General features: G+C 38.1%; 2 protein-coding genes across 9 annotated transcripts in view; both read left to right on the top strand.

The window, feature by feature from the left end:
* Positions 1-16,452, top strand: part of LOC124365788 (myosin heavy chain, striated muscle-like) — a 654,015-nt gene that overhangs the window by 416,720 nt on the left and 220,843 nt on the right. The window lies entirely within an intron of this gene.
* LOC124365787 (zinc finger protein basonuclin-2-like) overlaps positions 1-16,452 on the top strand; it is a 213,591-nt gene that overhangs the window by 61,662 nt on the left and 135,477 nt on the right. For all 5 annotated transcript variants that reach the window (XM_046821801.1, XM_046821800.1, XM_046821804.1 and 2 more), the window contains one exon: positions 8,373-8,504. In XM_046821801.1, coding sequence (XP_046677757.1) covers positions 8,373-8,504 — 132 coding nt within the window. The remainder of the gene's footprint in view (positions 1-8,372; positions 8,505-16,452) is intronic.

Raw genomic sequence — 16,452 nt, 5'->3', positions numbered from 1 at the left:
ACTTTCCAGTTGACATAAAAAAGGCCTTTTTTATTCTCTTTTAAGCCTCAGATCTTAGGCTATGCTGGCTTGTTTAAATCACTGTGGCTATTATTCCTATCATGATTGGACCTCCCCGGGATTTGAACCCGTGATCTCTCAGTTAGACAGTCGTAACTGTATCCACTAGTCTACGGAAGAGGACTTAATACTAGTTAAACGATTTTTTTCAGAAATTGGAACAATTCCGAAATAATGTTATCATTTCTTTCTACAGTCAATTCATATAGAACCCGTTAGATAGCATTACCTGTCTTGAAGTGTTGCCTGGTTCTTAAAAAACCAGGCAACATTTTGTAGAAAATGTTAATGTCTGTAAGGAGGTTTTTATCAAAACTTATTGGTGTTTGAATTTGCAAGTAGTCTATTATAACGCTTGAATTCACCAAAGGTGGTGATCAATTACAACTTACCAAAATAATCTGAGATTTTCATAATAGTTCAGTAATTATAATGCACTTGCCCATAAAGAGTGATTAAACCAAGTGATACAGGTTATTCATTACCAGAACAGATTGATAATTTATGACTCCAAACTATCGTAATTGTATAATTAACTTCCTGTTCGTATTTCTAAACCTTCATCAATACTGTTTTGACCATTCCGCTACAGCATTTACGACGAATTTGTGTATGGTTCTTACAAATATTTCCTCACTTTACAAACTATTCCTGTGTTCCGAGGTAGAGCGTCGCTACGGGCGGGCGCGGCGGGCGGCAGAGGTGGCGGTATGTCGAGTGTACACAAACACACGAAAATATCTTGTTTAGTGTCGTGTGTTGGTCTCGCTCACTTCGCGCCTGTCCCAGTTAGTTGTTCCTCGAGCTCGCCAGGTCGGGCTTTGTGTTGTGGTTTCCCGTTCGGTCTAGGGACAACTTCCGCCGGGTTGGGTCGGGTCGAAGGTCGTAAGTGAGAAATCAAGGAATGTGTTGACAGCTATTAGTTTAAGTATTTTATTTCGTATAATTTAATTCGATATCGAAGATAGGAGGGAAGAGAAAAGGCGTCAAAAATCAGTCTGGTGATTATAGACCTATTGCTGTCGTATCATGAAAATCGAAAATTTGGAAAAATGCAATAAAATCGTATATAGCCAAAAGATATCCATTTTTACAATGCCGACAACCCTCATTACCACAAATTGAACTGAAGTCAATCCTATATCAAGAGGGCTACACCGCATTTAGGAGAAAAGGCGTCAAATATCAGAGAGTTGGTTGTAGACCTATAGCTGTGGTATCATAAAATTCGAAAACTGTAGGAAATATAGTAAAACATATGGCTGAAAGATGACGTAGGCTACACCGTGTTAACGCGTCACTGTCAAGAATTGCAATCATCTGAAGTAGCTCTACCCGATACCAAGATAGCTGTACCACATTGACCATGGTATATCTATTTTTCTGAGTTGCCTGAGTTTCAGTTCAATCCAATAGAACAGAATAAAAATAATTATTTAATACAATCCTTACAATTTGTATCTACTTTTTCACTTTCTACACTAGTGGAAGTCAGTTAAGAACGCATATCCTGTATTTTCATGGAGCTGTATTATCAAGTTTAGTGGAGCTGTAGTAATAAAGAATTGAAAGTTAACATGTTATTTCTCCCTCGTGTTTATTATCTTATTGCCCTTAAATACAAAATGATGTCTGTTTCGCCCCGCTTGTCAGACGTCGTGGCTCTAAAGGACGTCTTTAATTTTGCCTGCGTCGTTAAACAAAACCGGTGCCATTATTTGGAAGTGGGCATTAAACAAATTTACTAGCGGCCGGATGTTTGCGGCACTGGCAGTAGAGGAAAGTCCTCGGGCGCGTTACAGGCCGTAATTTGTCGCCCAACTAAATCAGTGTCGCCAAAAAAGGCGAAGGCGACGGCCGCTATAATAATTCGGGAGGAAACATTGGAGCACGATGTTTTTGTCTCGGCTGATAACTGGCCCGAGGCGCGGTTATCATGTAATTTGTCAGAGTGTCACCCGCCCTAGGCCTTCAGAGTGGCCTTTGCGATTCGAAAGTTGATTTTGAGACGTGCCGCAGAAGTGACCTCGTAGTAGTCAGCGAGTCTATCCCACGGATCGGAGAAATTGATTTTAGATGATTGTACTTTACCCCCCCCCCTTCCTTCCATTATCGTCCTTCCTTCCATCGGCAGGCTACTTAGCATGCGGGGCCTCGGGTCGTAATTATTAGCCGATATGAGATTAAATAATCTTGTGCGATCGTTGCATAATGGACTCACCTGTGGCTTATTGAAAGCTTTCGCCCCGTGGATTCCGCGGCTCGTTCGGTGTATTCTTCACTTTCGCAATTTTCACCTTTAATTTGATTGCTGTTCATCATCATTGCTGTTGCTACTCCCAATGACAAGTTATGTACTTTGCATACATAGTTGGCTTTTCATAACAAGGCTTCATACTCAAAAGGAGTTCAGGAATGCATATCGTTTTTGAGCCTTGGTTGTTTCTCATATTGAATGCAACAATCGATAACCTTAGTATGGAAACAAACTATTTTTACCGGGTATCGATACACTCTACGTTGGCTCATATTCTATGTGGACTCCGCACAAACAATCTTATCCGTTATTTTCAAAATCATAATTATGATTGTTCCGAAGTTTGTTTTTTACGATGGAAGGATTGTGAAGGAAACATGATTTTCCGGACATTTACCATCGTTCATTCTTTATTTTACCTAGTTTGTAATTATGTGTTAGGTGAGTTATTTACCTGAAGAAGAGATCAGATTTCAGATCTCGAAACGTAGTTTTACTGGGTTTTTTGCATCATTGAACGATGGCAAATGTCCGGGAAAATCCGGTTTCCTTCACAATTAATAATGTTTGATGCTTTTCCATGTGAGTGAGCATAGTGAGTGCATAGAGAGAATAGCCAGATTTTCAGTGTACGTGAAATAATAAAACACGAAACCTCGTAATAACTAACATAACAAAGCGAACAATTCAACTAAATTACAACAGGTGTGATAGACAATGCGCGAGGCCGTGACGAGGGACAGGTGTCAAATGACATGATGCGACAAGATAAAACGTGTTGAACATGACACGGCATGGCAGACGACACGCCGGATGCGGAAATAGCTCGCGTCACGCCGACTTGCCGGTGACAAATAATAACAGTAATTTAGCCTAAAGTGGCGAGTGTCGTCTTGGACATTAGATACGGACAATTTGCCCACTGGTAATTAAAAGTAAACACCGTGGGACGACGGGGAGGTGGGCGGTGACGGGAATGGCTTGATACTTGCCAGACGTGCCTCTTCTACTTGACCTGCGCACTTGACGTAGGCTAGGGTTGAATTTCAGATGATCATATGTCATGTGATGTAATTTCAACCGCATTATCGGAGTATTTTCTTTTAGTCACTGGCTGTCGTCTTAAATAGAAGATTAGTACTAGGACATATTCACCTTAGCATTGCACGATAAAAGTTAGGGCTGCAATATGAGTTTGTAGATTTTCGGAAAAAGAGTGCAGTAAAGATATGGGTCGGTAGTTGTGTAGATGCTATGACAACCGTGCAAACACATGTTCCCTGAAGATTCCTTTATGAATGCACGATAAAAGTTAGGTCTGCAGTATGAATTTGTAAATTTTCGGAAAAAGAGTGCAGTAAAGATATGGGTCTATAGTTGTATAGGTGCAATGACAACCGTGCTAGCACATGTTCCCCGAAGATTCCTTTATGAATACGTAGATCAATGGTAAGAATACAATTTCACTGCTCTCTTTTACGATTCCCACTTTTGGTAAAATCTGCATCAATCATCAGAAGACCTAGTCAGAAGATCATAGTCCTGACCTGAAATCTAACATTTCAATTTGACAAGAAAACGTTTAGTTCAGTAGCCTAAGTAATAGGGTAGGAAATGGAAACATCGCCCCCCCCCCAAGTACACGGTATAGTAGTGACAATAAGATAGGTGTAGCTGACGAAATTACCAAATCAGGGGTTAAAATTGGGATTTGATTGAGAAAACGACCGTCACGCTCTCAAACGTGACAGTGGTGAACTACGTGAGAGCACTCTGGCACAAAACTCGTGAATTACGTACTGTTGAGCAGTATCTAGGAACATCACAAATTTTTATTGGTTTGATGACTTTCCATCCTTAATAGCTCTGGTATTGTGATCATTTAACTAAAAAAAGGCAAATTTGTGTTCAGAAATACCTGACGTTGTTATTTATAGGACTGCGGAAACGTGTTTAAAAGCTCCCTCTTAGGGAGCTTCCTATTAGATTGCCATGAATTATCCGGTGTTTTTTAAGACCACTGTAACATAATTACAGATAACTCGATGTTCTTGGAACTAAATTCTTTGCGGAATTTAACCTAATTGGCACGCGTAGTATTCTTTTCTCTTTTGAACTTTGTAGCTGAAGATCTTGCTGCCGAGATATTCCTAGCGCGCCTTGTTCCTAAGTAAATCTATATTTTTGTATGACAAATTGGCCCTTCCATGCGAGACATCTATTTTCAATGTGATATAAAGTACAATAATTGTAAATATTAAAATAACTTACATTTGATGATGCTTTATTTGGCAGATTAATACTGATCAGGTTGTGGCGATGTCCTTCTGACCATGTTGTCGTGATTATAAGTTGTCTTGATAAATGACTAATACCGTCGTGATTTTGTTTTATGCGAGTTTGACTTCGAGTTTTTAGTTTGAGTTCGAATCTTCGAGTAATTCCAGATTTCATGTTCTAGTCTTTTAATTTTCGCTTTTCCGACTACAGCTGCAATGTCGAACCAAGATGCTGACGCCGCGCGTGTGAATCGACATCTACGTCAATTTTAGAGAAATCAATTTTAAATTTTTTGATTAGGTTCATAGGTAAAATTCCAAAGAACATTGTAAGCTTTAGGCCAACCCCAAGATATCATTTAAGATAATTTATTACTCTAATTTGGTAACGTTGTGACATATAGAAGTGGTGCTTCTAGGTTTTAAAGGCAACAATTAAACATATAATTATACTTTGAAAATCCATTATTTATTACTACGATCTCAGCGATATCCAACCCCATGTGTTTCGTCCATTCGGTACAAGTGGAAGTTTTATTCAAGGAATTCAGTCACAAGATGTCGACGATGAAAGGTGAACTTTTCATATTCTTCGTCAACTCTTCGAATTCAAGACATTTCACAGATATCCGGTCCACGTCAAGTTCGGAACAAGTTTCCTTGTTACTATTAAGTTTGATGCGACTGGGAACTCCGAAGTTGGCGGCTTCCCCCTGGAAAGATTTCTTTTTATAACTCTGGATTTCCTGCAAATCAACCACTCGATATTGGGGCACATTTTTGCTCGCACATGACTGGATAATTTAAGCATCCCTTACTTTACCATGTAAAATAAGAATGTATTTATAGTAATTACTAACTGTCCTCCTATTACTTCATACGTGGTAATTGAAACACCATCAAATTTCTGCTCATATCAAAATTGCTGAATTTCTTGTATGGTGTAAGGCATAAGAAATGTATCTTTACTTAGTCTAAATCTGGTTTTACATAGCCTTTAATGCCCATGAATGTTGTAAGTTAACATATCCCTTTAAAATATAGATAGACCTAATATTCCTTAAGTTTTGAGTAATTTGTTGCGCCAATATTTTAATATAAATGAAAAGGTTATGTTACGTGTATCTATCGTTAACGAGATTCTTTCTCAGCGGGTTTATTACGTATACACAAACAATACTGAGTTTAATAGTTCCTGAAATCCTAAATTTTTGTATCACATGGTGAAAGTCTCTTTTGAAACTACTTAGAATGATTGTTATTGGTACGTGAACGGATTTAACCTGCTTCTAATATTTAATTTAACTTCATACGAATTTTTGTGACATTGTGAATTAGAAAGATACGTTTTTTAGACATTTAGAATATTGTTTGTTTAAATCTGTACTGTCGTTGGATGATTTGAAAAAATTACAGGATTTCGGACACTTGTCATTGTTAGTCTCTATGTTACAAAAATAGATCACTTAAATTTCGAGGATTGGAATCCTCTTCTTTAGCTGTCCAAAATGGGTAAAACCTATGTTAGAAATCAATCTTAGAATGCAAGTGAAATGTATTAAGTTTCTGACACCTGCAGAAGAGGGTAGATACCAATTCTCGAAACGTTGTATGTTTGAAACACTTCAGTGGTAAATATACGAGCTAAAACCTCGTATATGATATATTAATTCAATTTTCTTCATAATAATAAACATAAAGTAGTTATTCATGGAAGAAAAATTTACTCGGTATTTTCATTATCATTAACGGTATTGGTCATTATAAGTGTTTCAACGACATTAATAAACAACTTAGCGAGAGTGGTTTTTTTCGTTTTTCTAAGTTCCTAAGCAAGTCTTTGACAACTTTGACTATTCAGTGTAGAACCTGAAAACGCCCCAGGGCCGTGCCCAACATTGTTGCACCCTGTGCTCTGGTATTATTTACGACTGTAATTTTCCAATAGGGAGATAATCTGAATAGACTGACCGAGGTCCGGTGTCCGGGCCCCGACTTGCCACAAATTAGACGCTCAGGCCCCCGGCCCTGCACTGCCCCGGCGCGGGGGGAGGGGGGACAAACCATGAGAAATGATGTCTCTCGAAACCAATCTAACTTTTATATTGGACTCGTGTCGGAGACCACGCTAGCTCCTAACCTTACGTAACGACCTCTCCTCCATCCAGTAAATATTGTCAATTCTTCTCCCTTTATGTTGCGAACGTAGACTTCTGTGCTGGTTGACTCACCAAATTTAGTTAGTGGACAGGAAGAAAAATTTGTGTGTATAGATGTATCGTATTTTTTACATTTATATTAATTCTCACTTTAATACAAAGTTACATGTATATTACGTTCAGTTTTATACAAAACTCTTAAATAAAAATAAACGTTCTTATTTTTTAGCAACTAAAATCAGTTAGAAAAAGAAGTGTAAACTAGTTTTATCATCTAAAGAAATGTTTTGTTTATATAAAAAAATTATTTTTAAGTGATTTTGAAACTACTGTTACTAGTTTACTGAAGATACAATTTAGCTAATTTAAGCTAATTAAGAAATATGTTCATTGATATACATGCAACGCATTTTTACATTTGTATTGATTATGTTTTTAACGAAAAGTTTCATGTACTATATTACGTTAAGTTTTATCCAAAATTATTAAATAAAAGCAAATTTTCGTATCTTATAAGCCATAAAATCCACTTTTTTACTGTAGAAAATGAAACTGCACACACATTTTTATTATTATAATCTGTTTTATTACCTAAGAGAGTTTTTGGTTTAAATAAAACGTGTTTTTAAGTAATACACATTTATATATCTATTAAAATTTATACAAAACTCAAATACAATTATATATTTCTATATTTATAAAATAATAACCCCTAAAATTCAATGTATTAATTTTTGTATAATAACAGCTTTTTTGCGTAACAGCTTAGCTTCTCAGAAATACATTCTAAGTTCCCTGGTTCACTTGATAAAACATTGCTAACATGATTGTATTACTGTCTTGAAATATTTCGGTTACCTCCACTTAAGACACGTAAAACTGAAAAAGGTTTGACTCGCAGCGTAAGTCTAACAACTAAAATGATGTTCGCTAAACTGTTGTGGTAATATATAGCCTACAATTATTTGGTGGACCTTCAGACAGATGTGGAAAAAGATTATTTAGTTATAAAAGAGAACCACTGTTGAAACAACGTAGTGATTACTTAATTAAAGGATATTGACAAACAAGGTGCACTGAGTATTTAAAAGATTGCTCCTACAAAATAATTGCAAATTTTTTAAATCAACCGTAACACTACTGACTTACGAATATATTTTGTAATGGATCTGTGGAACAAAACTAATACGGTATTACACAATTTTTTAAAATATTCACATCCATTCTTTTGTTTATAGTGGATGGCTTAAAAGAGTAACAATATAACGGATATTTGCCTGGTACAGAAAGAAACTTGACGTTTCGAGATCAATATCTTCCCTCTTCTTCTAGTATAAAATCATAAAACCCCAATTTTGAATTAACAAAAGTAAACGTATCAAAAACATTGTGATAAAACTCCAAAGTCCTCAACCCTCAACCCAGTAGCAAATTCAAGAAGATCATGAAATGAAAAACCACTGTAGAGTACGTACATAAAAACCATCTGACGAACGCACCAGAGCAGGTAAGTTGGAAACGTCGTGATTGCGTTGAAGGCAAATCTCCGTAATCTTGTTATCCTCAGATCCACATTGCAGTTGTGAGGGTTCTGACCTCTGTCGTGGATTGTTACAGTGGGCGTCCGTGGCCTCCTGGTTCTTCAGGCCCGAGGGTCCAGGGAGTGTCGTCACAACGTCGAGCAGCACCAACAGCTCTACCCGGACCTCCGCTGAACCCCATTTCGCTCTGGCACCGACTATCTGCACCGTGAGTCTATCTCTTTCTTACTCTCTTACTCTAGGAGTTTTCCTCCAGTACAGATTTTGAGTGCAACAGAACACGATAAGCAGAGAACACGATTGGTTCTCAGGTCATTCGCAATACAGAATTTCACTAAGTATGATAAAAATAAAGAGATGCCAACAGTTTTTTTTTTTTAATTTTTAATGAAAACGGGGTTTTAAAGGGTTCTCCCTAATTCAAATTAAACCTTAAAGATGCAATTCCAATCATCTAAATTGTTTTCGAAGAGTCTAAACAGTATAGTTAAAATTCCATAGTAAAGTCCTTAAAAATGCAACATAAACGTGTTACCAGTGTTTCATTATACTCAATGGGCAAACAAAATATTTAGGAAATTACGCCTTTTGTGAAGTTAAGGCGTCGAAAAGTTAAATATACAGTGAAGGTTGATAGAAGTCCATCATCTTGAAGTTTTTGGGAAGCTCGGGAAACTTTATATTTTTACAACAGAGAGACATTGTGTACATTTTGGCGTATTCAAAAGATGTTCTCAGGAAGAAGCGCAACGCAACCCGATCAACAATTTCCACATCTTCGTACAAAATTTGAAAAGGAACAAAAACAAGAATTTAACTCCGAACCCTAAGAATTAATCGTTATCCTTTTCTTAGATATTGAAGGTCAAAACTTGAATTTCAAACGTATAAATCATATTCTGTGCAAAATTCGAAAAGGGAACTCAAATACAACATTAAGTCTATTTTTCATAAAAAGGGTTAGGTCCAAAAAGTATGATCGTAAATGTCTTTATTACGGGCGCAGAAGTTCTAAAAAGAATTTTCTCGTGTTCTGGACGTAGAATTATTTGCTAAGCTCCTGCTAATCTCGTAGCAATTGTATTCATTCTCGCTACTTAAAAACTGGTATTGTACCCACTAAAAATTGAATTGCACCCACTAAAACACTACTAAAAATCATATGGAAGTTTCCAAGTGATATAAGTGATTAAACATGGGTTTGAAATTATATATATATATATATATATATATATATATATATATATATATATATATATATATATATATATATTGTAAATATTAACGGATCAGGGTACATATCTGTAAATAGGCTACCCTGAAACGTAACGTAGTCCGATTCTTTCACAGAATCCAATCTAATCGGACCCATGCTTAATTACTTATATTACTTGGGATCTGCCATATGATATTTAGTAGTGGGTGCCATTAAATTTTTGTAGGTACAATACTAGTTTTTAGTATATGAATGTTTGTCTGTATGTCCTTCATAGTCTCCGAAACTATTTGACCGATCATTATGAAAATTTGTATGTATACGTATTTTTTCCACGTAGAAGGTTTATATGGTATGCCCATTGATGTAACTCGCCACGAGGTGACGCTGCAAAATATAAAAGTTATCAAAGCGCCTGCACATTATAGACTGTAATTACGAGACAGACGCGTATATTAAATTGCCAAACAATATTTGAAGGCGCTAAGTTTTGATGTATATTTATTTGCCTATACATTTTTGATCGTGGTAAAGAACATAAACTCGACATCGGCCCTGGAAATATATAGTTCACTTGTACTCATACGTGAGTAAAGCTATCGTGCGAAGCCGCGGGAAAACGGCTAGTATCAAATAAACACCGCTTCATCGCTAATAGTGAGCACAATTGAGTGTTCCATAGACGCCACAAGAGGGGATTAATTTTTTTAGCTCGGTAACTGAAGAAATTATCGGATTCCACTGAGCGGAACGGCTCGGCGGCGGGCCCATCCCATCCACCCAATCCTACCCGGTCTCCATTTGGCTGTCAAGCGGCGTTATTTGGGCCCGTGGTCGTGCAGGCTTGCTCACGACGCGCTACTATATCTTGGAAATTGGTATAATTTATCTAGATTCGGGTGGGCGTGCCTCTGAGAGCCGTACCGGAGATTTTGTCGTCTGCCTAATTATAGCCTGTGTTGATTGCCGTGGCCAGGTGCGAGGCCCTGCTATTATACACGAATTAAACTTTATTTGCTCCTTAATGTTCCGACAATTACGTGGTTTTCTCTTTATTAATTCGCTCCTCTTCTCCCTGCTGGATGTTTTGATTGCGCGTCCCCGCTGTTTATGGACAGTGCAGTTGTGAGTGGCGTGTTTCTTTTTGTTGGTCACTGATTGCTCAGCTGCGATCCATTTCTGTCGACCGTTTTGTTTTGTCATGGATAAATCAATTCTCTTGGCCTTCTTCAATTCCTACTATCACCTTGCAAACTCTGGTTTACATTTTGCATAGGAACCCGAATTCCAGGACACTTTTTGAAAATTATAGTACGATTAAATAACCCGGGCTTCGCCCCACTGGCCCCTAAATTTGGAAACGTCTCCATAAGAAATGCCTTGGTGAATAAATAGTCAGAATTTTCGTCAAATTTTCAAAGTAAACGTTGCTGCATCACTACAGTGGTTGTATTAATAATCCGTTTTAAATATGTAAGCTGATGTGAACATTGTGTATGTTATTGTTTATTGATTTTACTGGTCTGTAAAGAATGCGAGGATAAGCGTTTTCGCATAGATACAAGTAAAATGTTCTTACAAAACGTATAAAAAGAGGAACGTGAAGTGTAAGTAAATGTTTAGCATGAGTAATACATAACAGCACACGCATTAAAAACCATATTGTTACAAAGTAGGAATTGATATGTTATTTGTTACTTTTCCTTCCCAATTTCTGAGGGCTTTTGGAACTGTAAGCCTGACCTTTTAGGACCATTATATGCGATAATAGGACCTAACGCAATGGTCTTTCGATTTAGCCTGGCGTTAAGTTCCAAGCCAATACATCAAGGAAGCCACATACCCCCAAAATCCCAAAAATCTAAAGCTGACCTTGGAACCTGAATTTCGAAGTCAATTCATAGCACTTTTTTAGATAGCAAAAATGGTGGTATTGTTTGCTGGAAAATGATTAATTTAGCGGTCAATGAGAATAGTCTTGAAATAATCCAAAGTAAACTGTTAAAAAACATTGTTGAACCAGCTGCAAGGTTGAAAAGAAGGACTCGTGTTTATCCTGCTCAAGTTTCAATTATTTCTTTATTTATAGGTAATATTGTGATCTTACAGAAGCAGTTATAAAATAAGCTTCATACCACATAATTATTTGCAAGAAAGACAAGGCCTCGCAAGTTTTTCCTTATACTCCTCACCTTGTAGACTGGACGTGGTTGACCCAGCTCCCATGGAACGTGCAGTTGAAGGTTTTATTAGATCTGCAATGCGCAATCAGTCCAGACTCCAGGAATAGCCGCGGCAATAAGTATATTCATGAATGCGGCAAACATGTGAAAGGCAGGCTTGAAGTTTTTCTCATGGAATCATACCTCGTGTGACAAGGTTGGCTGATGACGCCGCTCCGACTCGTGTGACGTCATAATATTACTTCCGGTTTCCTCGGGAAACCTGACTGGCTGCTGCGTGGCCGTGGGAGTCTGCAGAGAGGAAATCGCTGAAATTGGGTCTTAAGGAAGGAAACATAAACTCGACTGAACCGAAAGGAAGTAACATATATTATGTGGAAAGAACAAGCACAACTAGTTCACCCTACGAAACCCCTCTGACTGAAGTATTTCGTTGGACATCTTATCCTCATTTATTATTCCCCACTAACCTTATTGAGGTTGTCCTTGGAAATCATGATGATCGCCACTATACCCAATTACCCTCATTAAATTACCCAACCCCATAAGGGCATCACACTGAGGGCATTCATTTCACACACTATGTTTTTGAGTTTCACGTTTCAATATCTTTAATGAGCCAAACAATCTTACTGTTGGATTAAAATTCTAATTATGTTTTTTATTTATAAACTCTGTCAGATAAAACATTGCTTAGTCAACATTTCTTTACTATTTCGTCAACAATTTCAATTTGGTACGGTATCTTAAGATAAATAAGCAACAGTAAGTAGCAATGTTGGAATGGATTAGTGTCTTAGCAGCGCTGGTATTAGAATTGGAGGTTAGTTTAGGCATTTTGTATCATAGAGAAGATAAAACAAGGAGTATCACTGGAAAATTTGTTTCGTGCGCATCATCCGATGGTCAGACCTAGCACGTACCATTGGTGATACAGCTCACGGCTGAAGAATTGTAGTACTTGTTTAGATATTGACCCCTAGACGTCTTGTCCGAATTTTATTTAGGTAGTACTCATGTCTTATTTTACCAGGCGAAGTTAGGGCTGAGAAGCCCTCTCTAACACAACCTGTGGAGTAACTGGTTAAAGGTGATTTCCGAAACACCACTAATAGCCGCGCAAGCGGGTTGCTTGCAAGGGCAGGATCGCTCAGCGGTCACCCATCCAAGCAGCAGTCACAAAGACGTTGCTTGATTCGCTTATCTCGCGTTAACCGCCGAACCTGCTACCACTGCACCATCCCGTGTAGTGCTAAAATATCCTAGAGGTTACCTATTTCTATCTCTGTATCTCGTCAGCTAACGTTGACCTTAATAATATTACGCGTCTAATGTTGGTTGAAAGCGTGCCAAGTAAAAATGTAGGATCTACAAATAATTTCCATTTTATGATTTTAACCCTTTTAATTTAGACTTGATACTACGAAAATTACGGTGGCTGAAGATCAGTCTCTTTCTTGCGAACAATTTATCTAAGATTGCCACAAGAAATAAGTTGTGTTGTGAAAACGAACATTTTTTTCTCGACTGATGGGCTGTTAAGATCTTTTAAAATTCTTCAAAAAAGAAAAGATAGTCATTGCTTTTAGTATCTGTTTTGGATCGTAACGATTTCTAGACTAAGTGCATTTCTCATTGTAACATCTCTTGAAATCCATCTTTAGCAGTGATGGTAAAAGCAGTGTCCACTGTTGAGGCCTCGAGCCCTTTTGAATTCTTCTCCTTCCTTCCACGATCAGGCTGTAGAGTGTGATCCTCTGGAGCCGGCTCGTGGGGTCTCAGCCGTGGCTCAAGCGAGAGAGAGGGAGGGACTGTCAGTTCCAAATCGGCCACCTAACTCAACTCAACTGCCAAGTGACGGTACAGGTGCGACAAGACGGGTCACGGCGGGATAATGACCGCACGGGTCTCCGCCAGTAATCACCGGTTAAAACACGTCCCGTCCGTCCGGCCGTCTGGCCGAGCCCAAAACAAAGGTCGCCGTAGAATTAATCTGTCAACTTCGGGGAAATGCGGCCGTTCATCTCCCGTGGACGCCAATTTGCCCGATCTAAATCTTTCAAAAATCGGCGATGGGTCGACAATGTCGTGCCCGGCCGAGCAAAGGTTACGCCGCACCGTACCGCCGCGCGCCCGCGCCGCCGGACCAGGAATTGCCCGTGTATCGTAAAACAAACTAACCGCCCTATTCGACACGTGGGAATTGCCCTTAGACGAACGTACTTTCGGCGGCCCAGTGACAGTTTATGGCACACGGATAAGTAACGGGCCGTAAATAAACGATATTCACACCGTTTATTCTGGCCGAGAAAGAGCCGTCCCGTTTTATAGTGAAGGCTATCTACGTTTGTGTTTACAACATTTTACCAGTTTAACCAAAAAAAGTGACACATAGTGCTGTTAGGTGGTTTTATTTGATTACTTTACAGATTCAATCAAAATAAATAGTAATCTGTTTTCAATGAAACTGAAACTAGTTTTACATAGGCTTCACAGTCATTCTAAAAACTGACGTCTTGGTCAAAACTTTAAAATCTAAAAAATACTTGTGAGTTTTTTAAGTAAAAAATTAATCTAAAAAAAATTAAAAAATCAAAATAAAAAAATAATCAATCTAAAACATAAATTAATAAAACAAATCTTAAATCTTAGATATTTTAGACCTTTAATATAATTTTAAGATTAATTAATTTAGAATTAATCTTATTGTAAATGGCCCGAATGTGATGATACTGCTTTTACGTAGGAATTACGTATACCTCAAAATAAGTATAATAACCTCAATTTGCAAATGCTCACTCCCATTTCTCATCGGTGACATGAAGACGTTTTCTGGAGAGATACTGTTGCAACGGTGTTTTTTTTCCACGATCCACATATCCGCCGTCTCTCATGAATATATATTAACACTTACGACCCAACAATAAACCCTCATAAGTGGGCCGAATAATCGCTTATTTAAATTTCGCTTCGCCTTTTTTCAGAACTCGCGTTTACATTTCGCGGTTGGCGCGCGACAAAAAGTTAAACAGTTTCATCTCTGCCCTTCTTCACCCGGACAGCTGTTCAAAAGAAACTGTAACCGGGATAGGCTAGCAACAGCGGAGACGTCGTTAAATATGTATTACTAAGCCGGTGGTAAGTTCATTCAGGAAGGGGCGTTCCTCAAGGTTCGGTTTTAGTCACAGTGTTTTTCGCCGGCGGTCTGCCATGAGAATGCGGCATTCAGATGAGTTGGTGTCTTGGGCGTGTTACGGACACAGCCCGCTATTGGATTTTGAGTACTGGGTGAGTTTTTGAAACATTAATTTACTGTAGAACGATAAAGATGCAGTTGAGATATTTTATAATTTTTGAAACATGGACAATGTTAGGATTTAATATTAAACAACTACTTGATGTATTATAGTGACTTTCGGCTGTATCTGTATTTGAAACATACCACTGGGACTTTTAAAGTAATATAATTAATACGGGTAGAGACTGTCTAGTTTATTACATTTATTTTTATTTTAAGTTTTACTATTTGAGAAAAGCAATATAGTTAAGGACTGTCAGAGAGTTTAATGCGTTTAAGTCGTATATTTGGTGTAACATTTTATATTTGACAACACACTATTTCATGAGATGGAAACAAACTTGAATAGTTTCACTGGAGGTCTAAAGTTCGGTAGTAACTATAAGATGAAACACGCATGTGCCTTACATAGGTTTTTGCAACGCATTCTTAGTATTTATATCATGTATGTGTATGTATTTTGGCTGAGCATCAGCAAAGCCTGTCACTCTGTCATTCAAGGGGCTGGCAACATTTCTATTATATCTGCCCATCTGTCTTTCTATCGGCACGCATATTTTGAGCTATAGTCTTGAAATTTTGCATTGAACTTCATTCCTATATAGGCCAGATCGAGTTTGATAATAATACAAGTCCCTACGTTTGATTTCAGTGAGTGTCATTCCAGGTAGCTTATAACGTTTTTCTTCTGTGTGGGTCTGTCTGTCTTTCCGTATGATATGATATTGAGAATGAATTGAGGTACAGACTTCACCTTTCGCACGAAACTCCATTCCTACATGGCAGGATTGCATTTGATGCGGTGCAAGTATGTCCGTGGAATTTGGCTGAGCGTCAGTGAAGCCTATCATTCCTGGAGGCGAATAACTTTTTATCTTCTGTCGTACGTTATCTCGAAATCAATTGAGTCGAATCTTTATATTTTGTACAAACATAATTCCTACAAAGAATTAGGGATTTCCCACAACCTATTCTTACCGGAACGTTGTAAAACTTCCACTGAAAATGGAGCTCTTCCTATTGGAAAACAAATTATTGGTGCACAAGTAAATCTATAATTGTCCAATAATATTAAATTTATTTCACAAATCCCTTCAACATCAAAAATGCATCATAAATTTAAAATTGTTGGAAATTTGTGTATTCTCTGCCACAGCAATAACTTGTAAGGCTTGTTTATATTTACCATACCACAACGACAATTCTGGTCACAATGTGGAAACATTCTGCTTCCATTTGGTTCCGTCATTTTTACACCTGCATTGTAACAGGGCGAAGGGCAAGGGACAAAGGGCGGACAACGTAGCACTGTCAATGCGCCGTTAAAGTGTCAATAGGGCCGCGTGCTGCACGCAACGCGTGCCCGACTAGCGTGCCGTGTCCTGGGCTATTCATTATTTGATCCCGTCCTGCTCCTTCGATACTGTCGCAGGACATCTTGGGAATTGACAGCCTTAAT

This window comes from Homalodisca vitripennis, chromosome 7, assembly GCF_021130785.1.
Source record: "Homalodisca vitripennis isolate AUS2020 chromosome 7, UT_GWSS_2.1, whole genome shotgun sequence".
Taxonomy (NCBI): Eukaryota; Metazoa; Arthropoda; class Insecta; order Hemiptera; family Cicadellidae; genus Homalodisca; species Homalodisca vitripennis.
This window is presented reverse-complemented; position numbering and strand designations above follow the sequence as displayed.